Genomic DNA, 27,448 nt, shown 5'->3' with positions numbered 1-27,448 from the left:
AGGGAGTGCGTTTTTTAACTTACCATAAGTGCCAGTGAATAATGTGGTGTGCTCTATTTCTTTTTGCTTCTAAACTATGTGTAGTTATGTGTTAAGTTGTTGCGTGTTTTGCCTTGACTCTGTGATAAATGCTACGCAGTTACCTTATGTGAAATATATGTGCTCTGTGTTCTCTTTGTGTTTTTAATTTTCTATGTGCTTGTATGCTTTAATTGTGTATGAATTCTCTGGCACAACATTGGTTAAGTCTAAGAAGGGTGTGTGTCTAGCTACTCTTGACTAGTGACTAATCCGCTTATCAATTATATCTTTTATTCATCTGGCAATTATTTTGTCTTTTAAAGCCGATGATATATTTTTGGTAGTTTTGTCAACTAATAGCCAAAGGGGGGGATTGTAAGTGTAAATATGTTGCACCTTTAAACCTCTTGATATTGGCTTAGATTAGTTGTCAAAGTAGTTCTGGATTAGTTGCTGGATTAGTCATAACGTCTGGAGTAGTTGACTAGATCAGCGCAAGAAAGTAATCCAGGAGGTATGAAGCTTATTCAAATTATTTATTCAAGACCCTATCAAAGGGGAGATCTAGATCTACTAGAGCAGCTAAAATCAAGGATGGGAAGAGTGCTTGTTTTGAGGATCAAAGGATCCTTTTCTACCTATATAAAATGCTACTTTGATTAGCATTCACTTACGCACTCTTTCATATTGTTTTACTCTAAAAGTCTTGGTTCATCTATACCAAATTTATACTGTACTGTTGAGTGTGAAGAATGGCTTGTAATCAGATCATGAAGCAATGAAGATCGCCTGCACATCGGATCCACTGGAGTAGGTTCTGGAGTAGTTATAGGTTATACTATAGTGTGTAATTAACTCTCCTCTTGTACTCCGTTTTTATCATAGTGGATTTGGGTTGATGTGAGTGGCCTCGCAGACGTAAGAGTGAGACTCCGAACTGCGTGAACATATCCTGATGCATGCTTTCTTTTACTGCTATTTATTTTATGTTCGTTATTATATCTGGAGTATGTTTGCATCTAGTTAAGCTTTATAACTGAAATAAAATTAAAGTGCATAAAGATAAATCTTGCATTCAAGACTCACGTGCTTTTTCACATACCAACAAAATAGTTAAGTTACACCATTGGAAATTGGAAATCACTAAAACACCTAAAGATTAACACAACCACATTCCTATATAGAAGAAAAGGAAGAGCCAAAATGAGATAAATAAGACAAGTATGAGGTTGCAATACCGGTGTTTTACGTTGTAGAACCAATCCATTAACACTACTTTGATCCTTCAAGATTTCCGCATCCTCCGGAACAGCATCCAGCATTCCCTGCCTCAACACCTTCTTTCATGGGCTAACCTGAATAGTCTTCGTCAGGATCACCGGCACACCAGAACAGCATCCAGACCGAACTTGTATTATGATGTAACATAATTAAAAATATTTGAATTAATAATCTATTGAGTTCAATCAAAATCTAAAACATTATATAGAGTTTAATTCTTAATTTTGATAATGTAAATAATGTCTAACTTTAAAGTGTAAGCAAATAGATTATGTTTAAATAAGTAAAGTAAGTAAAAAAAGATAAAAGATAGTGATAATTAAAATAAGATGATAATGAATGTAGTCATACTAATGTGGTTATAGTGACATATAACTAAATAGATGATAGATGATTCTGTTTTCCATTTCGAAAACAGTTTTTAAGTGTTTTTAGTTTTCCAGAAATTATTTTCAGTTTTCAAAATGGAAAACTGTGTTAGTAAACATGTTTTCTGTTTTCTATTTTGCAGTTTACGAAAATTTTCAGAAATTTCCAGTTAGTAAACGGCCCCTTAATTTCTATGTTATACAGTTCAAACTCTTTAAAAAATTAATTCGAAGAAGGTAACTCAATTAAGTTGGTCAAATTGTTGGCTTCGTATTTGATAACTACAACGTCTCAAGTTCAACTCCAATGGAAGCAACCTATTGGCATACGTTCGTGATTTGAGACTGTCAGTTATGGACAACCTAATAAGTTAGTTTATCTCCTCGTAATCATGATTCTTTGATGATTAAGATCTTAAGACGAGGTTAAAAGTTGTATTGTATTTATACTACTGCAAACTACTCGTGTTTCTTTCAGACAAATGCTACTTAAAACTCTAAAGGCTTCGCAAACGTATCTTTTCTAACTTCAATACAATTTACGAATTAATTTCTTATTTACTCATTATTTATTTTGAACTATAATTTATCAAATTCATCATCTCAACAGGAGAATCCAAATCAAATTTTACCCAACCTAAATCGAAAGTGGACCTCACTCAAAATAACCATTTAAAATATCAATTTTATTTTACTAATTCTTTTCAAAATAAAAAATAAAAATTACAACTACTACTCAAAAGTGTGCATTCGGTAGATAAATACCACTGATGTGTAAGCCCAACAATATGAGAGGTATATATATGTGTGTGTATTTATCTCTACATAGTACATACTTGAGTGACGTGTAATTGCAAAGCTTTTTATTATATTATTATATAGTTGAGAGGGCATTTTAATTTGGAATTGAAGTACATCTGATCTATCAGTAGTGGAGTCCATTATAACACTAATTCTGAAACTCCATCTCCTCCATGTTGTGAATTTCAAGTTTTTTGGGAGGCAAATCGCACATTCCAGGCTTCACTGGGCCCTGAATATGCAACAACGGGCATGGCGGAGGAACCACCCCACTGGCCACTCCTTGAATATTAGAACAATTCCACGCCGGCTTCTTGCCGTTCTTTGCCATCCCTATGGTGACGTTAGCCATGCAGACTCCGGTGTAGGGGTGGCCGGAGATTCCCTCCATCTTGCCCGCCATCGTCACATTATCCGCCACCACATCCCGGAAGTTGATCCCCGCCACCACCGGAAACGCTTTCGGGTCAAAATGGTTGTCGGGGTGGTCGCCGTAATCCCCACTCATCAGAAACACCCATTTCATGGTGTGCGCTCTCAGTCCCTTGAGGTATATATTCTTGACGTAGCCGCCGCGACCGATGGCGCTCTTGATCCTCACCCCTGACTCCGTGTGGACGGCGGTGATGTCGGAGGCCCTGACGTCTTCAATCCCACCGGACATTTCACTTCCCAGTGCGATTGCGGCGCTGTAGGGAGAGATGCAGGTGAGGCGTTTGATGATCAACTGTTTGGTGGGTTTACCGTACTTTATACCGTATTGATCCCAACCGCTTTTAACTGCCACACAATCATCTCCCGCTACTATGTAGTTGTCCTCCAGTCTTACGTTTGTGCAAGAATCTGAACAATAATTGCAAAATTGAAATTCAAAACGAAAGAGCTGGGGATATTTTGTTACGCTACCGTACGATAAATGGCCAAATCTATCAATTGGTGGTGGTTAGGGGATTGTTGGACGGGGCGGGTGAAGACTCAAGTTCAATAATTGGTAGTTAGGGAATTTCTGGAGATAAAATAAAATTGCGTCTTCATTTTGAGCTATAGTGGTAAGCGTTTGATCTAACAAGTGGTATCAGAGTCAAGTCACGAGTTTGAGTTCATCAATTGATGATAAATGCGGGAGGGAAAATTGTTTAACCGAGACCGATAAAAGGACAAGTCCATTAATTGGTGGCTAGTCACTATAATTGGATCATTTAATTTAATTAATTAAATAAGAAGCGAGGAACAAACCTGGGTTGATTCCATCAGTATTTGCTGACTTGATTGGAGCTAAGATTGTGAGGCCTTGTATGATGATATTACTGAAGTATAAAAAACATAATACATAACTTTTATTTACTGAAGGCCAATGCAGGAGATAGGAAGAGTAAAAAAAAAAAAAAAAAAATTACCTGCTGTATACAGGATGGACATTCCAATTTGGTGAATTGAGAAGAGTTAAATTGGAGATCTGAATTTGATCAGAATGCATGATCTCAATCAAGTAAGGCCTTGTGTACTTTAACTTTTTACTGCGAAACTGTTGCCACCAAAGTGCACCTTGACCATCAATGGTGCCATTGTTACCTGAATATAAACAACATGCAAAAATTGAAGTACCCATCCATTAAGTTATTCTACAATCAAATAGAGACCAACCGGAGGCAACCTCAACTAAGTTAGTCCGACTATTCATTTGGTAATCACAAGGTTAAAAGTGCGACTCTCAACGAGAGCATGTATTAACTTTATTGGTTTGAGCCGGTCAACTATGAAAAACCTAAGTTGATTTACCTCCTTGTGGTCTTTTGACTGCTGCAAGGCGGAGTTTACCCAGTACACATCTTTAGGTAATGATTGCTCTGATATCAGTATTGGCTTATTGGCCTCATTAGTTTGAGTCGGCCGGTCAGCTATGAGCAACCTAGACTACCTAATTAGCTGATTTACCTCTTTGTGGTCTTTTGACTGTTATGGTCACAAGGCGAAGTTTACTCAGCACACAGGTAATGACTGCTCAGATATAAGTATTGGCTTATTGGCCTCATTAGTTTGAGTTGGCCTGTGACTATGAGCAACCTAGACTACTATACCTAAGCTGATTTACCTCTTTGTGATCTTTTGACTGTTAGGGTCACAAGGCGAAGTTTACTCAGTACACAGGTAATGACTGCTCAGATATCAGTATTGGCTTATTGGCCTCATTAGTTTGAGTCGGCTGGTCAACTATGAGCAACCTAGACTGGTTTACTACTTTGTGATTCTTTGCATGCTAGGATCACAAGGCGGGATTTACATGAGTATGGAAACTTGCCTGTAATAACAACATCTACAAGGTTTGATCCAAAAATGAGACTGATGTATCTTCCACCAGAAGTGTCTCTTCCATGACCATAAGATGGCAAGGGCGGAACCAGTGGCCAGGTGTTTATGTCCTGTGAAGCCAGGAGGACTGCATCTTTGTGAAGAAAGAGAGTGAAGTGACTTGTGAGATTGAAGCTTCCAGTCAACCATTTCCCAGCAGGGACAATGAGCTTAGCTCCACCTTGTGCACTATACTTGCTCAGATTATTCACTGCTTCCCGAAATGCCTTTGTGTTTAGTGTCTTCCCATCTCCTACCCCTCCAAAATCTTTTATGGATGCACTGTGTGCCCTGTTGCTTATAGCTGAGTATTCCCTCCCACTACTCTCAGCTACTCCTATCACTCCTACAACCACTGCCACCAACCAAAGTGTCTTCAATTTCTGCAACACCAATCAGGATTATTATTATTAACTAGGGAGAATCAAATGATCTCACTCCAATAGGAAAGATAAGATAAAATGCATATTTAATTTTGTCCATATATTTGAAAATTTGAAAATACTCCCACTTATGGGCATTTTACCCAATTTGTTTATTGTTACGAGTAATGACATTTCATGAACCATATATGATGTTCAATTTGCTAAATTGCATCCATATACATTTTTTTTATGAACCGTCGAGTATAGTAACTAATCCCGCTGGCCTGGAGATTTAAGAGTGCTTCATATACAAAGCCAATGATTAATAAACTCTTGACATTTGGTTAAGGATGGATAAGTTCCTTCTACTCAACCACACTCCAGGTTCTCAATTGCATATACACTAATATTTACACAAATACAACTTAATTGGCTAAAATTTTTGCCAAATACTTATGTGGTGTGTTACCATACACTAATTCAATGGGAGCCACCTCTTGAATTAGCTTAATGGTATCTCATTATATCTTAGCATTTGATAGAACTTTTAGGAAAATGGTTAGTGAATCAGTAAAGTTTTAATTGTAGAGAGGGGAAGAAATGAAGAAGGAAAGAAAGAAAGAAAGAAAAAGATATTATCTACTTTTCAAACTGTAGCACCAATTCAATGACGTAAAGCATTATACAATATAATATTTTAAAGTTGTTTTAGATTAAAAAAAAGGATAAGGTACAAATAAGCCACCGAACTATTTAGGAAATAGCAATTAAGTCATCGAACTCAAATAACCTCCAAATAAGTCACTGAATCTGGAAAAAAAGAGCAATTAACATTTTTAACAGGTTAACTTCTAGTTTTTGCTGATTGGATTGCTACATATTTATTATTATTATTATTATTATTATTATTATTATTATTATTATGGATTATTTGTATGTAAATTCTCAAATTACCATTGGGTTATTATTTTAATTACCATTTTACCCAGAAATTAAAATTAATTAATTAAGACCATTTTCATCGTTAATCTAGAATGGGGTTTCTTCAGATCAATCCCGCCGGTACAACGACGGCAATAATGGTGCTATTGCTTTTGGCGACGGTGCACGGCGGATGGCAGCCACAGCCGGCGCAGCTAGGGCAGTGCCTCGTCACCTGTAGCCAGACAACCATCGCTTGCACCCTCCAGTGCGGCGGCGCCGTGCTTGACTCCTTGGCGTGTATGACTGCTTGCGGCACCAACAGCGTTAGCTGTGGCACCATTGGCTGCCTGCAAATTACCATTGGCTTTTAGACAAATAAGTCAATGGTAATTTGAGAATTTGCTTACTTTTGATTATAAAATAATAAAAAATAAATAAAATAAATATAAATATGTGGCAATCCAGAGCAAAATTTGAAAATTAACCTGTTAAAAATGTTAATTGCTCTTTTTTTTTTTAGTTCAGTAGTTTATTTGAAGGTTATTTGAGTTTGGTGGCTTAATTGATGTTTCCCAAATAGTTTAGTGACTTATTTGTACTTTATCCCTTAAAAAAAATGGATATAATAGAAATAGCTAGAAATGAAAAGTAGAAGAAAGAATGGCATGGAATTAATCTTACTTGAGAGCTTAAGAATGGGATTGTATTCAAAGACTCCATTGAGTTGGTGGGACAAAATTTATTTGGATGATGAAATGCAAAGTGAGTTGCATTATATTTATAGGCAAAGTTGGTGACCTATCTAAGTGGTTTTTTGAAACTCATTTGGTCTGTTGCTTTAACTGTTACGGATCGTTATGATGTGCATCCGTTGCACCATGCATGATGCATACGGATGCAAAAACGACGTCTTTTTGACGTCTAACTTTAAAAAAAAATTAAAAAATTAAAAAAAAAATTAGAATTGTATAACTACATATCCATAATTTCATAACTATACATCCAGAATTACATAACTACACATCCACAATTTCATAACTATAAATCCAGAATTGCATAACTACACATCCATAACTTCATAACTATACATCCAGAATTGCATAACTACACATCCATAACTTTATAACTATAAATCCAGAATTGCATAACTGTACTACACATCCATAACTTCATAAATATAAATCCAGAATTGCATAACTACACATCCATAACTTCATAACTACACATCTAGAATTGCATAACTATACATCCAGAATTGCATAACTATACATCCAGAATTCCATAACTAAAAATCCAGAATGAATGAACTAAAAAATGAATATCATAATATTGTTGCTGGGAATTAAAATTGATTTTTTTTTAAGTAAGACGCGCGTTTTGATGCAAAACGATATTGTTTTTGCATCCGTGTGCACCATGCACGGTGCATACGAATGTAAAATATATTTTGCCAACTGTTACTAACTAACTAATGACAATTAGGCACCATTGTCTGAATTCTGATACATATTTTAGATCAGAAGTATTATGAATTGAAGTGGCGTACATTTAGGCACATTAGTTTCGTTAGTCAAAACATAAGTTATTAGTCGTCGGATTGGAATTGCTATCAAGTTTTTTAAAAGGGTTTATCTGCCTTGGCCGTTTCAGTTGGGGATTCTACCAACCCTTTTGGTGGGTCCTAAACAAAACAAATTAAGCCTGATTTGGCTCCATTTGAGAACTTTAAAAAAAAAAAAATTGTTATTAGAATTATTTTGGCTGATTTAAATTAATTATCAAAGTAGACCTTTTTGAGTTGAAAAATGAAGGTAAAAGGCTTAAAAGAAGCCTTTGTCTCACATTAGAATCGAAAGTGGGTTTGCACTAATATAAATACAAATTTCTTTTTAAAGAAGTTTGAATTGTGAAACATAGAGTCTCTTTCTCATGCAAAATGGTGCAAATCAAATTCCAAAATGACACTACAAGAAAAATACACAATAAAGGCTCTTTCTCAGGCACGATGGGTGCAAGCGGTTAACACTAGTGATCATGAAAAGACTTGCACCAAATTTGTGAAAACAAATGGCAAATGGCAATTACTTACTCTACGGTTAACACTAGTGATCATAAAAAAGACTTGTACCAAATTTCTGAAAATATCAAAGGAGATGCGGTTAACACTAGTGATCATGAAAAGACTTGCACCAAATTTGTCAAAATAAATGGCAATTACTTCTCTAGTATTAGACTGCCAAGCATTTGCATACAAACTCATAAGCATATTTGGAAGTTCTTCAACAAAATAGTTAAGTCACACCATTGGAAATCACTAAAAAATGTAAAGATTAACACAACACATTCCCATATAGAAGACATGGAAGAGCCAAACTGAGACAAGTTTCCTCACAGTCTTCGTCAGATCACCGGCACACCAATCTGGACCGAACTTGTATTATGATATAACATAATTAAAAATATTTAAACTAATAATCTATTGAGTTCAATCAAAATCTAAAACATTATATAGAGTTTAATTCTTAATTTTGATAATGTAAATAATGTCTAACTTTAAAGTGTAAGCAAATAAATTATGTTTAAATAAGTAAAGTAAGTAGAAAAGATAAAAGATAGTGATAATTAAAATAAGATGATAATGAATGTAGTCATACTAATGTGGTTATAGTGACATATAACTAAATAGATAATAGATGATTCTGTTTTCCATTTCGAAAACAGTTTTTAAGTGTTTTTCAGTTTTCCAGAAATTATTTTCAGTTTTCAAAATGGAAAACTGTGTTAGTAAACATGTTTTCTGTTTTCTATTTTGCAGTTTCCAAAAATTTCCAGAAATTTTCAGTTAGTAAACGGCCCCTTAATTTCTATGTTATACAGTTAAAACTCTTTAAAAAATTAAATTGAAGAAGGTAACTCAATTAAGTTGGTCAAATTGTTGGCTTTGTATTTGATAACAACGACGTCTCAAGTTCAACTCCAATGGAAGCGACCTATTGACATTCGTTTGTGGTTTGAGATTGTCAGTTATGGACAACCTAATAAGTTAGTTTATCTCCTCGTAATCATGATTCTTTGATGATTAAGGTCTTAAGACGAGGTTAAAAGTTGAATTGTACTTATACTACATCAAACTCGCGTTTCTTTCAGACAAATACTACTGCAAAGCTTTTTATTACGGAGTATATTATATAGTTGAGAGGGCATCTTGGAATTGAAGTACATGCATCTATCTATCAGTAGTGGAGTCCATTATAACATTTCTGAAGCTCCATCTCCATGTAGTCAATTTCCAGATTTTTTGCAGGCAAATCGCACATTCCAGTCTTCACTGGGCCCTGACTATGCAACAACTCGCATGGCGGAGGAACCACCCCACTGGCCACTCCTTGAATATCAGCACAACCCCACGCCGACTTCTTGCCGTTCTTTGCCATCCCTATGGTGACGTTAGACATGCAGATTCCGGTGAAGGGGTGGCCGGAGATTCCCTCCATCCTGCCCGCCATCATCACATTATCCGCCACCACATCCCGGAAGTTGATCCCCGCCACCGCCGGAATCGCTTTGGGGTCAAAATTGTTGTCGGGGTGGGAGCCGTAATCGCCACTGATCCGAAACACCCATTTCATGGCGTGCGCTCTCATTCCCTTGACGTATATATCCTTGACGTAGCCGCCGCGGCCGACGGCGGTCTTGATCCTCACCCCTGACTCCGTGTTGACGGCGGTGATGTCGGAGGCTCTGACGTCTTCAATCCCACCGGACATTTCACTTCCCAGTGCTATTGCGGCGCTGTAGGGGGAGATGCAGGTGAGGCGTCTGATGATCAACTGTTTGGTCGGCATACCGTACTTTATACCGTATTCATCCCAACCGCTTTTAACTGCCACACAATCATCTCCTGACACGATGTAGTTGTCCTCGAGTCTTACGTTTGTGCAAGAATCTGAACAATAATAGCAAAATTGAAATTCAAAACAAAAGAGTTGGGGATATTTTGTTCGACGACAAGGGTCAAGTCCATCAATTGATGGTTAGGGGATTGATGGGCAGGGCGGGTGAAAAGTCAAGTTCAACTATTGGTAATTAGAAGGACAGAGGTCGGTAAATGGCCAAGTCTATCGTCCTACTTCTAAAAAAATATGACAGTCTATAAGGAAATAAAGTTGCGTCTTTAACTGCATGTGAACTATAGCTTTTAGCATAATAGTAAGGGCTTGATCTAATAAGTGGTATCAGAGTCAGTCACGGGTTTGAGTCCATCAATGGGTGATAAGTAGTGCTGGAGGGGGAATTGTTGAACAGAGACCGATAAAAGGTCAAGTCCATTAATTGGTGGATAGTCACTATAATTGGATGATTTAATTTAATTAATTAAATAAGAAGCTCGGAACAAACCTGGGTTGATTCCATCAGTATTTGGTGACTTGACTGGAGCTAAGATCGTGAGGCCTTGTATGATGATATTACTGAAGTATAAAAAAACATAATATATAACTATTACTTACAATACTGAAGGCCAATGCAGGGGATAGGAAGAGTAAAAAAAAAAAAAAAAAATTACCTGCTGTACACAGGATGGACATTCCAAGTTGGTGAATTGACAAGGGTTAAATTGGAGATCTGAATGTGATCAGAATGCATGACCTCAATCAGGTAAGGCCTTGTGTACTTTAGCTTTTTACTGTGAAACTGCTGCCACCAAAGTGCACCTTGACCATCAATGGTGCCATTGTTACCTGAATATAAACAACATGCAAAAATAAGTACCCATCCATTGTTTTTCTACAAAAAAATAGAGACTAATCGGAGGCAACCTTAGCCAAGTTGATCCAACTATTGATTTGGTAATCACAAGATTACAAGTTCGACTCTCAACAGGAGCGATTTATTAACTTCATTGGTTTAATTTAAGCCGGTCAACTATGAGCAACCTAAGCTGATTTACCTCCTTGTGGTCTTTTGACTACTAGGGTCACAAGGCGGAGTTTACCCAGTACACAGCCACCCTTTTGACTGCTAGGGTCCCACCCTTTTGACTGCTGGGGTCACATGCAAGGCATGACGGATTTCTGCTAGGGTCACAAGGCGGAATTTACCCAAATACACACCCTCAGGTAATGACAGCTCAGATAGCCTCATTAGTTTGAGCCGGGCAGTCAGCTATGAACAACCTAGACTCAGCCAGTCAACTATGAACAACCTAGACTGATTTACTATTTTGTGATTCTTTGCCTGCTAGGATCACAAGGCGGGATTTACGTGAGTATGGAAACTTGCCTGTAATAACAACATCTACAAGGTTTGATCCAAAAATGAGACTGATGTATCTTCCACCAGAAGTGTCTCTTCCATGACCATAAGATGGCAAGGGCTGAATCACTGGCCAGCTGTTTATGTCCTGAGAAGCCATGAGGACTGCATCTTTGTGAAGAAAGAGAGTGAAATGACTTGTGAGATTGAAGCTTCCAGTCAACCATTTCCCAGCAGGAACAAAGAGCTCAGCTCCACCATGTGCACCATACTGGCTCAGATGATTCACTGCTTCCCGAAATGCCCTTGTGTTTAGTGTCTTCCCATCCCCTACCCCTCCAAAATCTGTTATGGATGCACTGTGTGCCCTGCAGCTTATAGCTGAGTACTCCCTCCCACTATATTGGGACTCATACCAATTTCTTCCATTCCTACCCTCAGCTACTCCTATCACTCCTACAACCACTGTCAGCAACCAAAGTGTCTTCAATTTCTGCAACACCAAGGATACCATGAATCAGGATTATTATTATATATTAACTAGGGAGAATCAAATGTTCGGATATCACTCCAATAGGAAAGATAAGATAAAATGCATATTTTGAAAATTTGCATTATTTTGTTTGAAAATACTCCCACTTATGGGCATTTTACCCATTTTGTTTATTTTTTGAGTAATGACATTTCACGAACCAAATAAATGATATTTGCTCAACTGCACATACATACACATTTTTTTGGGTGCACCTATGATTTCTACCGTCGAATACAGTAACTAATCTCACTGGAGATTTAAGACGGCTTTATATACAAAGTTAAGGATTAAACTCTTGACATTTGGTTAAGGATGGATGAGTTCCTTCCACTCAACCATACTCCAGGTTCTCAATTGCATATACACTAATAGTTACACAAATACAACTTAATTGAGTTAATTTCCGATTTGGTCCCTCGACTATAAGGATTTTACCAATCTGGTCCTCAACTTTCTAAATTTCTCAATTTAGTCCCCGACTATGCTTTTTTTTAATCCGGAATGCTCCTAATCGTTAGATGTCGTTAACTCGGGACCAAATTGGTAATTTTACTATAGTCAAGGGACCATTCAGTAATTAACTTTCGGAGAAAATGGTGCATGTGATGACCGAAATGGTCCCTCGACTATGGTAAAATTACCAATTTAGTCCCGGGTTAACGGATGTCTAACGGTTAGGACCATTTTGGGTTCAAAAAAAAAAAAAAAAAACATAGTCGGAGACTAAATTGAGGAATTTTAAAAATCGAGAACCAGATTGATGAAATCCTCATAATCAAAGGACCAAATCGGTAATTAACTCCAACTTAATTGGCTAAAAATTTTACCAAATACTTACGTGGCGTGTTACCATAAACTAATTCAAACTAATTCAATGGGAGCCACCTCTTGAATTAGCTTAATGGTATCTCATTATATCTTAGCATTTGATAGAACTTTTAGGAAAATGGTTAGTGAATCTAGTAAAGTTTTAATTGTAGAGAGGGGAAGAAATGAAGAAAGAAAAAAAAAAAAAGATATTATCTACTTCAAACTGTAGCACCAATGACGTAAAGCATTATACAATATTTTAAAGTTGTTTTAGATAAAAAAAAAAATGGATATGATAGAAATAGCTAGAAATAAAAAGTAGAAGAAAGAATGGCATGGAACTAATCTTACTTGAGAGCTTAAGAATGGGATTGTATTCAAAGACTCCATTGAGTTGGTGGGACAAAATTTATTTGGATGATGAAATGCAAAGTGAGTTGCATTATATTTATAGGCAAAGTTGGTGACCTATCTAAGTGTTTTTAAAAACTCATTTGGTCTGTCGCATTAACTGTTACTAACTAACTAAAGACAATTAAGCACCATTCTCTGAATTCTGATACATATTTTAGTCCTGTGTTTGATCAAAGTGATAGAAAGTGGCGTAAATTTAGGCACATTAGTTTGGCTAGTCAAAAAAGAAGAGTGGGTTGACAAACATAAGTAATTAGTCGTCGGAATTGCTATCAAGTTTGTTAAAGGGTTTATCTGCCTTGGACTTTTCAGTTGGGGATTCTACCAACCCTTTTGGTGGGTCCTAAACACAACAAATTAAGCCTGATTTGGCTCCATTTGAGAACTATATAAAAAAAAAAAAAAATTGTTATTAGAATTTTTTTGGTTCGTTTAAATTTTTAGCCTTCAGCCTCAGTTGGTGTTACATTATTCTCCGAAATGTATTTGTGAAAAGTTTGTTCGAAAAAATAGCATAAAATGAGATTTTAAGTGCTATTTCGTAATACAGATATCAGTGGAGTTCACTTCTAATTTGAGATGGGTCAAAGTGGATTCGAGTTCTTCGAAGTGAGACGGATAAATCGATATATTATACGCTCAAAACAGATAATGGGTGAATATGAGAAATTAATTATCAAAGTAGACATTTTTTTAGTTGAAAAATGAAGGTAGAAAGGCTTAAAAGAAGCCTTTGTTCCACATTAGAATGGGAAGTGGGTTTGTACTAGTATAAATATTAAATACAAATTCCTTTCTAAAGGAGTTTGAATTGTGAAGCGTAGAGGCTCTTTCTCAAGTACAATGAGATGCAAATCAAATCCCAAAATGATGAGCATGAAAAGGTTACTTAGAATTCGTTTTGTTGGGTGAATTTTATGGTTTTATTTATGAATCCTTAATTGTTTCCAATTATGTTTGTGGCAATGCTTCATATAAAAAAAAAAATTTCTAGGCAACTGACTATTGCCATTACTGTACATTTATTTCATAATTCATTCTATCTTTGAATTATGATTAATGTTTTTGCCCATATTTGGTTAAGTATGAATAAATGAATATTTGGTGTATTTTCATACTCTTTAGATTGTTTTATGCATTTGAGCACATTAAGTGCATAATATTGAGTTTAATTATCGAAATAGACCGGGTTTGTGAGATTTTGATTTACAAATGACAGCATATCTTTTTGGCTTGATATTATTAAAGTATTAATGGTATAATCTTATAATCACCATTAAATTCCATAAGGAAAAACTGTGTTCTACCAGTGTTCTTGAAACCCAGGGCTACAACGCTCCTAGCACCGTTTTTGTTGGCCGAATTTATTGTTTGAGTGCTCAAACATTAAATCAAGAATTCATTTTATCCTAATAAACCAAAGCTACAACTCGCCTAGCACCTAAGGGAGGTAGTAAATAAGGCTTTAAGGAAAGCGTGAGTAGCACACGAATCAAATTTGAACTTGTAACCCTTTCGTTTTTGTGTTTATTTTCATAATATTCCAACAAACTTAAAACTAGACCTGGCAATTCGTGTATATGGGTCCGTTAACGAGTCGACACGATAACAACACGAACACGATAAGGCTAAACACGGACACGACACGTTATGGTTAACGGGTTCAAATTTTTAACACGAACACGATTTGTTAACGGGTTGACACGATAGACACGTTTTGTTAACAGGTTTTCAAGTCGTGTCGACACGATATGACACGAAACCCGTGTACACCCGCTATTTCTATTAATATATTTTAAAAACTAAAATTTAAAGTTAAGTTCTATAAAAAAAAAATAAAATCTACCGTTCAATCCATCAAACAAACTAAAAAATATTCAATCCATAACATTCATAATGATAAAATAACATCCAAAAATCATAACTAAAGGAGTTCATACTAGTTTTTAGAATCAAATTGAACACAATAAAATTCAAATTTTAAATTGTTGAATGGTGTAGGATATTGGCCTAATGTAGTAAATTCATCCTTAGTCATGTTCATAATATCTTTTGTAATCTCATTCATGACAATGGTTCTTAACGGGTTATAAACAGGTTTGGTAAACGGGTTCGTGTTAACTAACACGATAATATTAACGGGTTAAACGGGTTCTTAATAGGTTAAACGAGTTGATCTGTTAAGACACAAAACATAACGGGTCCTTAACGAGTCAACCCGTTAACGACCCGAGACACTTTAAGGCTGAACACTGACCCGTTATTTTCGTGTCCGGTTTCGTGTCGTATTAACGGGTCGTGTCCATAATTGCCAGGTCTACTTAAAACCTTATTATCCCGTATAAAATGTCTTCCATGTATTACCAATCAATAACAATATGGACAAAAACAACAATGGTAGAAATGACAACAATGTTACACATTTCAAAACCCCGGTGAACCTTGGTTCACAGACTGGTGGTAGCATCCAAGTTTCTATCCTTACAATGTAGGTACCAGTGTTGGTACTAAGTGGCTCAATTGAAAAACTAAAGACGTTCAACGGATTGAACTTCAAGAACTAGCAGCAAAAGATGTTGTTCTATCTAAGGAATCTCGGCTTGGCAACGTTCTTGATCGAGAAGGTTCTTGAGATGAAAGAACAAGATTTGGAGCTTGGAAGCATTTAGACTTCTTTTGCCAAAACTATGTACTCAATAACATGAATGATACGTTGTACGATGTACACAGCATGTATGTCATAGCCAAAGCGCTCTGGGAAGCTCCAAACCTCAAATATTTTAAAGTATGGGAGTGTTTGGCTAAGGTGATCAGTCTTCTGTCTTTCAAAAGACCCAACTTAGGACCTAAAACCTTAGATACTATATGTGTTGGGGTATGTTGAGAACAATGATGTTTATAGATTTGTGTGCTTAAAAAATTGTTCAATACGTGAATCTAGAGATGCTATATTCTTTATTGCTTATAGATTTAAGAACCTTGTGCTCAGCTGACATGTAGTGACTCTCCCATATGGAAGGTCATGAGATCGAGTTTTAGGCGAGGCGCTGTTGACTTTTTATGCTTCAATATGTTGAGAAAGTATAAATGTAGTACTAAAAAAAATAATAATAAAATAAGAACGCCTAAATAAGGAATTGAAGACATGCAATGATGCAATAATATCTTTTTATACTCCGTATATTATTTTTTTTTTGAATGCTACTAGCTCTATTACATTGTAGTATCTGTTCATATACTTTCTCAACCTACTGAAACACAAAGAGCTAATAACGCCTCCACTGAGCAATAGTTACTGGCAAATTATGCCGTGAGCACATGTCTACCTTGTAAGGTGGGTACTATTCTAATTCATAATTTCTATACTGTTGATTTATAATTTTTATATTCTAAATCTATAATTTATATATTGTAGATACATAAAATTTATACTTTAGATTTCTATTGTTGAACTCTATTTTCACAAATCAGAGAACTATATGTTAATAATTGATAACTATATAGTTTAGAAATTATGAATTTACAGTACAGAAATTGTGAATCTACAGTACGGATATTATGAATCTGCAGTATAGAATTATGAATCTGTTGTATTTAAATTATGAATCTACGATTTAGAAATTACGAATCTAAAGTATAAATTTTATGAATCTACAACATAGACATTATGGACCTACAGTATAGAAATTATGGATATTTGGAACCGTGCCCACCTTGCAAGGTGGGCACGTGCTCACAGCAAAACGTCCCTACTCCCTAGTTATGCTATGGTGGACCCAGGTCAAAATACACAATTTATATATTGAATGTTTATAATTTATATACTGAATGTTTACAATTCAAATTGTGAATATTCAATATGTAAATTGTGAACATTTAGTATATAAAATTGTGAAAATTCACTATGTAAATTGTGAACATTCAATATGTAAATTTTGAACATTTATTAGTATATAAAAATTGTGAACATGCAATATGTAAATTATCAACATTCACTATATAAATTGTGAATTTTTGGCCTCAGGTTGACATAATAATTTGCCCACAAATTTGGGTCTATCCCATTATTAAAAAAAAGAACTCCAGAAAAAAACTAATAGAATAAAGAACAAGCAATATTAAATTAAATATAATAGTGAAAACAAAATATTTGTTGCAAATGCTATAGAAAACGGTATACTTTGTTATAATTCTTCATATTTATTAATTAGTGATGATTCATGAATGTGAATGGATGAACTTTTCTACAATTTATTTAAATTAAAGAATACCAAATAATAAATGGTCTAGTACAGAAAATATATAATGTTTAGACGAGTATACACTAGTCAAATGGACAATTTATATCATGTACCCTAGATCAAAAGGACGAGGTACATAATTTATAGACGTAAGGTACATAATTTTATAACACAAGATACAAAAAAGTCACAATGCAAGATACATACACATTTATATATTTACTTATTTTTCAAATCTTATTTAGGTACATAATTTATATTTATAAGCACATAATCTCATAACACAAAATATAAAAAATCATAACATAATACACAATTACTAGTTTGTTAAATTCGTACTATTAAAATATAAAAATTCATAACATAAAACATAAGAACCCACAATATAAAACACATACACATATACATACACCTACATCAAAATTTATAATGCATTGTAAACTCTGATCCACGGTATAAAGATTGTGTCATAGGACAAATTAAATCATACTTAAAATTAAAATAAAAAAAAATCGGCCATTTCACCGCAGCATCGCCTGACTTCACGGGCTACCTGTTACCTTTGAAAATTTGTAACTCCCCCCGGCCCCAATTCTCAAGCAAAGGTCAAATGCCCTGGACTTTAATTAAGTTTGCAAATATTTTTTTTATTATTAAAAATTATAATTATAATATTAACTAGGATCGGTCCAATTGAACTATGATATATATTGTAAGGTGACTTATTGACATAAAGTTAATTTTTAGTATATTAATATTCATTTTTAGTATATTGAATGTTCATTTTTAGTGTATGAAAATTCAATATTTAATATACTATCTAAAAATGAATTTTTAATACAATAATAATGAACCTTCAACATTTAACATGGAGGGTGTGGTTGAGTGGAAGATACTCATCCATCCTTAACCAAATGTCAAGGGTTCGAGGCTTTAGGAATGGAGCAGCCTTAAATCTCCAGGCCAGCTGTCCCACCCAAAAGAGGTGCAAGAAAACTAGTCACTGTGTTCGACAGTGTAAACCCTGGATATACCCAAAAAAAAAAAAAATGAACCTTTAAAAAATAAGTATTTATCTATAGTCTATATTACAATGTAACCCATGATGACCATTACAATGTAAATTATGAACCATGAACCATAGTATAATTTACCCAGGCTCGGCCTAGTCCCATCACCACCAATTGGTATACCAAGAATCGAGCAAATTACCAAAATGATCCCTCGACTATGTCGATTTCACCAATTCAGTCCTATTCATTTTGATTTCTTTAATCTAATCCTCCAAGTATCAAAATTTTAACCATTTTAGTCCTCCGGTGACTTGGATGGCCAACTTCCGGCGATGGTAAGGGTATTTTAGTAACTTCGCCTTTATTCCCGCTGAATCCTAATATTTGGCGCTTTAATTAACCAGACATTGTCTTTAGTCAAAATCCCAAATATGTTTGTCAACATAAACCCTAGCAGTCTAATGTGCGCGAAGTAGAAGGGCGAATCCTGTCTGAAGTTCGAAGAAACAAAGTAATGGCAACTGATGGTGGAAGCGGAACAGGTATTTATACTTTGCACATCTTGCTTTATTGTACTGCGGAAAGAGACTTGGTTTATTGTACTATATTTTGAGTGGGGACCATATACATATGAATTTTCGTAGTTGTTAATGATGTATTATGTCTGCCTGCACTGTGCAATATGAAATTAATGGGGACCATTGTGTTGTCTGTGCATAAAAGGGGAGCAGTGTGTTGAGTAAATGGAGACCAGTTTTTGAGTAAAAGGGGAGCAGTGTGTTGAGTAAATGGGGACCAGTTTGTGAGTAAATGGGGACCAGTGTGTGAGTAAATGGGGAACAATGTACTTTGTTGTAGTCAGATTCTTTTTTGTAGTCATATGAGAACCATGTGCTTTTACTTTTATTTGTTAATTTGTTGTCAGGCAGCATGCTTAAAGTGGTTTTTCTTGCTTTGTTTAAACTACTTTTTTATTGTTATTGTTTTCTGTGTTATTATATTATATACAGGTTGTTATAGTTTCCCATTAAACCTAAGGGATGGGGATGAGGAGTATGATTATGATGGGGGTGAGGAGTATGTTAATGATGGTAGTGAGGAGAATGATGATGATGTGGATGAGGAGTATGATGATGATGGTAGTGAGAAGTATGCTGATCATGGTAGTGAGAAGTATGCTGATGATGGCAGTAATGTAGAAGATGATACAGAGTTTGATAAATGCATTGATGAAAATGTGGAATTTGGAGGGGTTGGAAGAAATAATGAAGAAACTGAACAAAGGAGAGTAGAAACAATTTTAGGTGAAAATGTGGACTTATCTGATGATAGGGAAATTCTGGAAAGTGATGAAGAAGTCCAAGAGGATGTGTGGCAGGCTGGTAGGCCTACAGGTCAAGATAATGCTGCAGTATTATGGATTAGGAGGACATTCACAACTGAAAAAGATTTTAAACAAGCAGTTTTAGAGTATGGAATAAGAAATGGGAAAGAGTTGAAGTACATCAAGAATGACAAGGTCAAAGTTTTAGCCATTTGTACCCATGAGTGTTGCAATTAGAAGATCACATTGAGAAGAGTGGCAGATGAGGTGTGCTGGAGGGTACTAAGTTTCAATGATAACCATGAAGGTTGCACATGGAGTGAGAAGAATAGACTGCTGACTTCTTCAAAAGTAGCTAAGAGGTGGAAGAAAGAACTTAAAGATAACTCCAAAATGACAATGCATGAATTCAGGAAAAAGATTTGGACTTCTGAGCATTACAATTTGAGTTCTAGACAAGCCTATAAGGCAATGACCTTTTCTAAGAGAGATATTAAAGGAGAAGCTGAAGATAACTTCAAAAAAATATTGTCTTACGATGCTGAAATCCGGAAAACAAATCCGATGTCAAGATTTTTAATTAAGGTAACTGATGATGGAGGCAATGAAAGGCTTAAGAGAGTATACGTGTGTTGGGAATCTTGTAGGGAAGGTTTCAAGTATTGTAGGCCATTAATTGGTGTTGATGGTTTTCATCTTAAGGGTAGGGCAGGTATGCTACTGACTGCAATTTAAATAGATGGGAATGAAGGGATTTTTCCACTTGCATATGTTTTTGTTGAAGGAGAGAATAAAGACAGTTGGTGTTGGTTTCTAAAGTTATTGCAGAGGGACCTGGAGACCATTGAAATCAATGAAAATAACCTAACATTTATGTCTGACAAGCAAAAGGGTTTGATACCAGCTTTTCATGAGGTTTTTCCTAGGGCAAGTCATAGATTCTGTGTCAGGCATTTACATGGCAATATGAGAGTGGCAGGTTTTATTGGACAACCAATAAAAGATGCATTGTGGAAGGCTGCAAGAGCAACAACAGTGAATACCTTTACAACTGCTTTTAGAGAGTTAAAGGATCTGGATGTGAAGGCATTTGAGTGGTTGGCAGATAAGCATCCAGCAGAATGGTCAAGGTCACACTTCAACACAAGGGCTCAATCTGATATGCTGGTTAATAATATCTGTGAAAGTTTCAACTCCATGATCCTTGATGCAAGAGAGAATCCTTTGATCAGTTGCTTAGAGATTTTAAGAAAACAACTTATGGTGAGGTTTTATGAGTGTAAGACTAAGGCTTCAAAATGGTCTGGACCCATATGTCCAAATATTGTTAAAAAATTAGATCTTGTTGAGCAACAAGCTGGGTCCTTTTGGTGTTATCAAAGCAGTGAGACTTTGTTTGAAGTAATAGGGCCAGTGGATCAGCATCAAGTGGATTTGGGAAGACATATTTGCTCTTGTAGAAAGTGGGAACTAACAGGGATCCCTTGTAGACATGCAGTCTCTGCAATTTGGAAAAAATATGGCAAAGGACATGTTTATAATTATGTTCATCCATGTTATTCAGTCCAGACTTATAAGCAAAGTTATGAAGGTTGTATTCATCCAATTGTTGGACCTGATGAATGGCCTGTCATTCAAAGGGAGCCACCATTGCCACCATTATACAAAACACAAGTTGGAAGGCCTAAGATGTTGAGAAGGAGATCTGCTGGAGAGTTGCCAAATGAAAAGAGAACATATAAAAAGAAGAAAAAGGCTGAGAAAGAACCTATAAAGCTAACTAAAGATGGTGTTCATGTATCAAGGAGTTTTGTGAGGCTTCATTGCACACATTGCAAGCAACCAGGCCATAATAGCAGGACTTGTCCTTTGACAAAAAACAAGAAGGTATACATTCTGTTAATTGCTTCTTTTCCTTAACTTCAAAACTAATTGCTACTCTATGTTTCACAGAAAGCAAGTAACCCAGAACAACACCTTGGTGAAAGTAGTGCTACAATTGAGAATCCAGTGAATCAGAATCATACTGGAGCTAATGAAGTCAATCAGAATCATACTCCAGCTAATGAAGTCAATCTGAATGATTTAGGTAATTAATTGTTTGTATTTCTAAACTGAATGAAGTCAATCATAATGAGTTGTCAATTAATTTTTTTTACCTTGTAGTTGACATAGAGATTACTAATGGATGTGAGAATGAGACTGATGTGAATGGAGCTGATCCATTGTTGGATGAAGTGGATGGAACTGATGTTAATGGAGCTGAAGTCAATGATTTCACTGATTTAGGTAATTAATTGTTTGTATTTCTAAACTGAATGAAATCAATCAGAATGAGTTGTCAAGTAATTGTTTTTTTTACCTTGTAGTTGACATACATATTAGTAATGGATGTGAGAATGAAAGTGATGTGAATGGAGCTGATCCATTGTTGGATGAAGTGGATGGAACTTATGTGAATGGAGCTGAAGTGAATGGAACTGATGTGGATGGAACTGATTTGAATGGAGCTGAAGTTAATGCAGATGATCCATTGTTGGACCAATGGGATGCAATTCAAATCCCATGGGAGGTTTTTGATAACACACAAGAACCACCATGTGATGACACAGAACCAGAGGAAGCAACATCATAAGGCTATGCTAGAGGACCCCCTAAGGCTATATGTAACACCCCGTGTTACGGCCTTCAATCCCGGATTAATTATTTAATTAATCCCGTTAATAATAATTAAATATGATTTAATTCGGTTAGGTTTCCCTTTAATTAATTAATAAGGTCCACCATGAACCGTGGACCCTTGCCTAAATTAGAGTCTTAAGCCTATTAGGAATAAAGAAAGTAAACCTTTTACTATTCAGATTCTAATTAGGAATCCTAGACCTAGTTATCTATTAGGAATAAAGGAAGTAGGCCTTTTACTATTCAGATTATGATTAGGATTCTCTTTAATTAATTAATATGGTCCACTATGGACCATGGACCCTCATCCCAAAAACAAGTCCTTAGTCCTATAAGGAATGGAATTAGCAAGCCCATAGTAGGAATATATATATATATATATATATATATATATATATATTATATATATATATATATATATATATATATATATATATATATATATACATACATATATATATATATATATATATATATATATATATATATGTATATATATATATATATATATAGGATCATAGGAGGCACCTAAATCTTACACCACAATAATCTCTCACCACACAAGAAGTTCCAAGAATCCCCTTAGGAGAAATCAAGAAAGAAGAAAGCTTAAAGAAAGACCCTTCATAGCCAAGGAATTAATTAAGGCTAAGAGGTAACCCATGTGTCAACAAAACCTATTTTCTTAGCTATGATCTCCCTCTAGGCATCCCTCTATATTCTTGTGTATTGATGATTCGTTTATGATATTGATGGTGTGATCTTGATAATTGATGTTATGCTTTCTTGGGTAATCTTGATAATCTTGATGATGGAAAGAGATTCTTGATGATTGGGTGATGTTCTTGATAAACCTAGATTCCTAATGATTGTGTGATATTCTTGATAAATCGTATTGTTTCTTAGTGTTAAAAGATGAATTACATTCTTGATGATTTAAATATAATTAGAGCCCTAAGATGTATTGTGAAACTCGCATGGTGTTATTCTTGATATATTGGGTGGGAATTCGTATGTTTGGGTGTTAATTATGTTTAGAAAGCATGATAGGATATGTGCCGTATGTTTCTTACTTTTGATCCGTTAATTGTATACGTGTTATCATCAATTACGTTTAAAGGTGTCAAAGCATGGTTTCGGGTTCAACAGAGGTTCCCGGGGCGTTATTTGTGAAAAAGTGTCAGTGGGGGGTAGGGGACCCGCCACCTACCCGCGGCCATGTTCGGACATCGCCGGCAGCGGGCAGGCGACTTGTAACACCCCAGATTTTCAGGATATTTAAAACTTATGAAACAAAGGTGAAATCTTATTAAATCCCAAAAACAGAATACAAGAGTACGGGGTGCTATGCCACACCTGAGTTAGAGAACTCAGGTGCACAGGCTAACTAACTAATGCCTCAATAATCTAAATGTGTGAACATGGCACGCAGGCCGAAGGGGAAACTAACTACTTCTATGTTCCAAGTTCTAGCGCGCTCCAGTGACTTACTCTTCTGTGCCTGAAAGCCAAATATATCTGTTCAGCGAGAGATGCTGGTAACCCACTCCAACGTGTTGAAATACATTACATATAGAGATATATATAGGTATACGAAAACCATTTTGAAGCATGAAGATATATCCTACGAGACTCTAGCTTTTAAAACCGGGAATGACTCGACAAATAAGGCTAGACACAAGCAACAGTTATAACAGGCGTATACAATCCTCAACAGGCAAGACAGATAAAGCTGAGCACAATTAATAATCATAACCCAATGTAAACAATCCCCAGCATAAATCCCATAGTCACATCCCCCCGATATACTCATAAACACGACTCATCCATATCTCATCACATAGCACACTTTGTTGGCGCCACAGGACCAATCGCATGCCCATACATGAGGGTCAGCGCATATAGCTCTGACACGGCCCCGCAGCACCCTGCCCCGTCTCACACTACGAAGGAGTCGATCGCAACCGACTAATGAACCGCAGTTCTATATAATATTTATATACCTGACCGGTCTTTACCAGCCTGGTTAACAGTTGGGATGGTTCTCAATCCATTCAACTGCCCGTATAGTGGACCTTTGTCCTATATAATATTTATATACCTGACTGGTCTTTACCAGCCTGGTTATCAGCCGGTATGGTTCTCAGCCCATCCGACTGCCCGTATAGTGGAACTTAGTCCTATATAATATTTATATACCTGACCGGTCTCTACCAGCCTGGTTAACAGCCGGTATGGTTCTCACCCCACCCGACTGCCCGTATAGCCCGATTGATCTCAACCAAATCGGGGTAACACACACACATAACACGTAGCAAGCACATGCAACCCACATTAACACATTGGGAAGGGGAGGAATCGTATAACAAAACCTATGCGTGATCCTTCACATACTAAGAATAGTCCTAAGGGGTTCATACTCCTTTCACCTAGGTCAGCGGGATACCAATTCAACTAGCATGCAATATATAAGACTCATACAACCTACGAACGGTACCCGAAATATCAAACTAGACATAGGCACGACAAACGGAGTCCGTTGGGACACCACGGGGGTCGGGGAAACATCAAACGGGGAAGTCGGGGTCCCAAGTGTGGGAATTTCCAGCGGGTAGCCGGTGGGTGGGGGGCCACCCGCCGGCTGCCCGCCGGTAACACTGTTCCGGGCAGCGGGTCGCCGGCGGGCAGCTGCCCGCTGCCGGAACTGCCCCCTTTTTGACCGCGGGTAGGTGGCGGGTCCCCTACCCCCCACTGACTTATTAACACCAAAAACGCCCCGGGATCCTTCGTGGAACCCGAGACCATGCTTAGACACTTTTAAACGCAATTGATAACACACGTAGACAATTTAACGGATCAAAATCAAGAATCAAACGGCACATAACCTATCATGCTTTTCTAGACCTAATAAACACCCAATCATGCGAAATCCCACCCAATATACCAAGAATAATACCATACGAATTCCACGATATAACCTAGGGTTCTAATTATTTTTAAATCAACAAGAACACAATTCATCTTCCAAAATCAAGATTCGGTAGGAATATCATATAACTATCAAGAACCTCATATAATCATTAAGAACATCAAGAAAACCATGTAATTATCAAGAACGTCATATAATCATCAAGAACACCATAATTATCAAGAACCTCTCATCATCAAGATCACCCATGGAATCATCCCAATAATATCACAAATCATCAATACACAATAATATGGGAAAATCCTAAGAGGGGAATCGTAGCTATGAAAATAGGTTTTGTTGAGACATGGTTTACCTCTTAGCCTTAATTAATTCCTTGGCTATGAAGGGTCTTTCTTTAAGCTTTCTTGCTTTCTTGATTTCTTCTAGGGGGATTCTTGGAGCTCTTTGGGGTGGTGGGCGTTATTCTTGCGGTGGGGGGTTTCTAGGTGCCCCTTAAGTCCCCTATTTATATATTTAGAAGTCCTAGTTAGGAACTAATATTATGGGCTTGCTAATCCTATTTCTTTTGGAACTAAAGATTGGGTTTAGGGATAAGGGCCCGTGGACTATGGTGGGCCTTCCTAATTAATTATTGTGATTTAATTCTTTCTTTTGGGTAATTGATTAAATGATTTAATTGATCTTAGGGGTCGTAACACGGGGTGTTACACTCTCCCACCCCTTATGAGGGGCTTCGTCCCCGAAGCCCGGTGTGTTAATCCACTCTTTCACCCCCAGGCATCCCGCATCTTGGCCTCCCGGCTGGGAATGTGGCCCCACATTTTGGCTTAGCTGGGGTAGACTGGATTTCTGGTGGGGTTGTGATAGAAGGGTTTTAGGTCTACCTCGGTCTCCTGCCACTGAGCTGGATGCCCCGCGAGTGCCCAAGGTGGCCTCGATTGCTACCACCCTCTGATCTAGAGCGCGTGTCGTACAGATCAAGGATGAGAACCCTTCCTCCATGATTTGGTTTTGCCGGTTGAGCTGTGCGAGTATGCGTTCATTGATTGAGTCCTCGTTTTGCTCCCTTGGATTTCCTCCCGATCGTGGTTGCACTGTCGGGTTGGGCTCGTCTTCCTCCTCCTGGTCCTCATTTCCTTCCAGAACTCCACAATCTTGCATTGCCCGTTTGAGCTTTTTGTTGGAGATGTCTAGTTGGTCGACCAACTCTCTTCGCTCATCCTCGGATTTTTGGCAGATTTCTTCGAGGGTGAGGTAATGTCCTCCCCCGGTGTAGTAGATGTCATTGCGGCGTAGGTTTTGGGCGTTAAAGACCATGCCATTTGCGGTCTTGACCTCGGTGTGGCTTAAGTCCACCCCCTTTTTTCTCCATGATCCAACTTAGGATCATCCCGTAGGGTAAGCTAAGACGGTTGTTTGTCTTGCAAAACTCCATGTGTTTTAGCATGAGAGCCGGCAGGTTGAACTTGATTTTATGTTTCAGTAGATAGGCAAAGGCACACTCTAAGCTCCCTACGTCCTTGCTCTTATTATTGGTGGGCAAGAGGCTATCGGTTACAATCATAACCAATATCTTTTGCTCCGCTGATAGCCACTTCCGGTTGGGTCGCGTGGCCGAGGTGAACCCGTCTTCTTTCCCGAGTAGGTACCCGAGGTAGTCCTTGTACCCCGTGTGTTGGGTATCGATCCACCCCTTTCAGTCGTAGTTTGACACACCCGTGGTGGTCAATTTCAAGAGTTTGGCCAAACGGCCCTCGGAGAGCACAATTTCCTTGCCACGGACCTTGGTGGTGATTTCTATCTTGTCACCTCGTTTGGTGGCCACAAGGTGTTGGTAGAATTCTTTCACCAAGTCGGGGTATGTATCCCCTTTGATGGTGAGGTAAGTGTCTAAGAGCCCTTGATGTTTAAGCATGTCAACCAATTCCGGAGAGAATTGGTCGGGTTCAAGTGCTTACCTCCGATTACGGTGTAATCGGCATTGCTCCACTCCGGGGTGCGGATTCCGAGGGGCTTTTTCGGCATTGCGAAGCTTTTCTTGGTGACGAGGTTTTCCGGCAAGGTTTCTCCGGCGGCTTTTCCGGCGAGACGGTGGCGGGCTCCGGCGTGCTTTCCGGCGAGCTCTTCGGTGGTGT

General features: G+C 37.1%; 2 protein-coding genes across 2 annotated transcripts; both read right to left on the bottom strand.

The window, feature by feature from the left end:
* Positions 1-2,518: 2,518 nt before the first annotated feature.
* LOC109188604 (probable polygalacturonase) lies at positions 2,519-6,888 on the bottom strand. Its single transcript, XM_019339232.1, has 5 exons — positions 6,791-6,888; positions 4,771-5,203; positions 3,869-4,043; positions 3,708-3,778; positions 2,519-3,314 (listed from the first exon to the last, which is right to left on the bottom strand). The coding sequence occupies exons 1-5, from the start codon at positions 6,827-6,829 to the stop codon at positions 2,620-2,622; spliced, it is 1,413 nt and encodes a 470-aa protein (XP_019194777.1). The 5' UTR covers positions 6,830-6,888; the 3' UTR covers positions 2,519-2,619.
* Positions 6,889-9,276: 2,388 nt separating this feature from the next.
* On the bottom strand, positions 9,277-13,160 carry LOC109188602 (probable polygalacturonase). Its single transcript, XM_019339231.1, has 5 exons — positions 13,059-13,160; positions 11,390-11,855; positions 10,674-10,848; positions 10,508-10,578; positions 9,277-10,055 (listed from the first exon to the last, which is right to left on the bottom strand). Exons 1-5 carry the CDS (start codon positions 13,095-13,097, stop codon positions 9,343-9,345), a joined length of 1,464 nt encoding a protein of 487 aa, XP_019194776.1. The 5' UTR covers positions 13,098-13,160; the 3' UTR covers positions 9,277-9,342.
* Positions 13,161-27,448: the final 14,288 nt, after the last annotated feature.

Source organism: Ipomoea nil, unplaced genomic scaffold (genome assembly GCF_001879475.1).
Source record: "Ipomoea nil cultivar Tokyo-kokei standard unplaced genomic scaffold, Asagao_1.1 scaffold1447, whole genome shotgun sequence".
Lineage (NCBI taxonomy): Eukaryota > Viridiplantae > Streptophyta > Magnoliopsida > Solanales > Convolvulaceae > Ipomoea > Ipomoea nil.
This window is presented reverse-complemented; position numbering and strand designations above follow the sequence as displayed.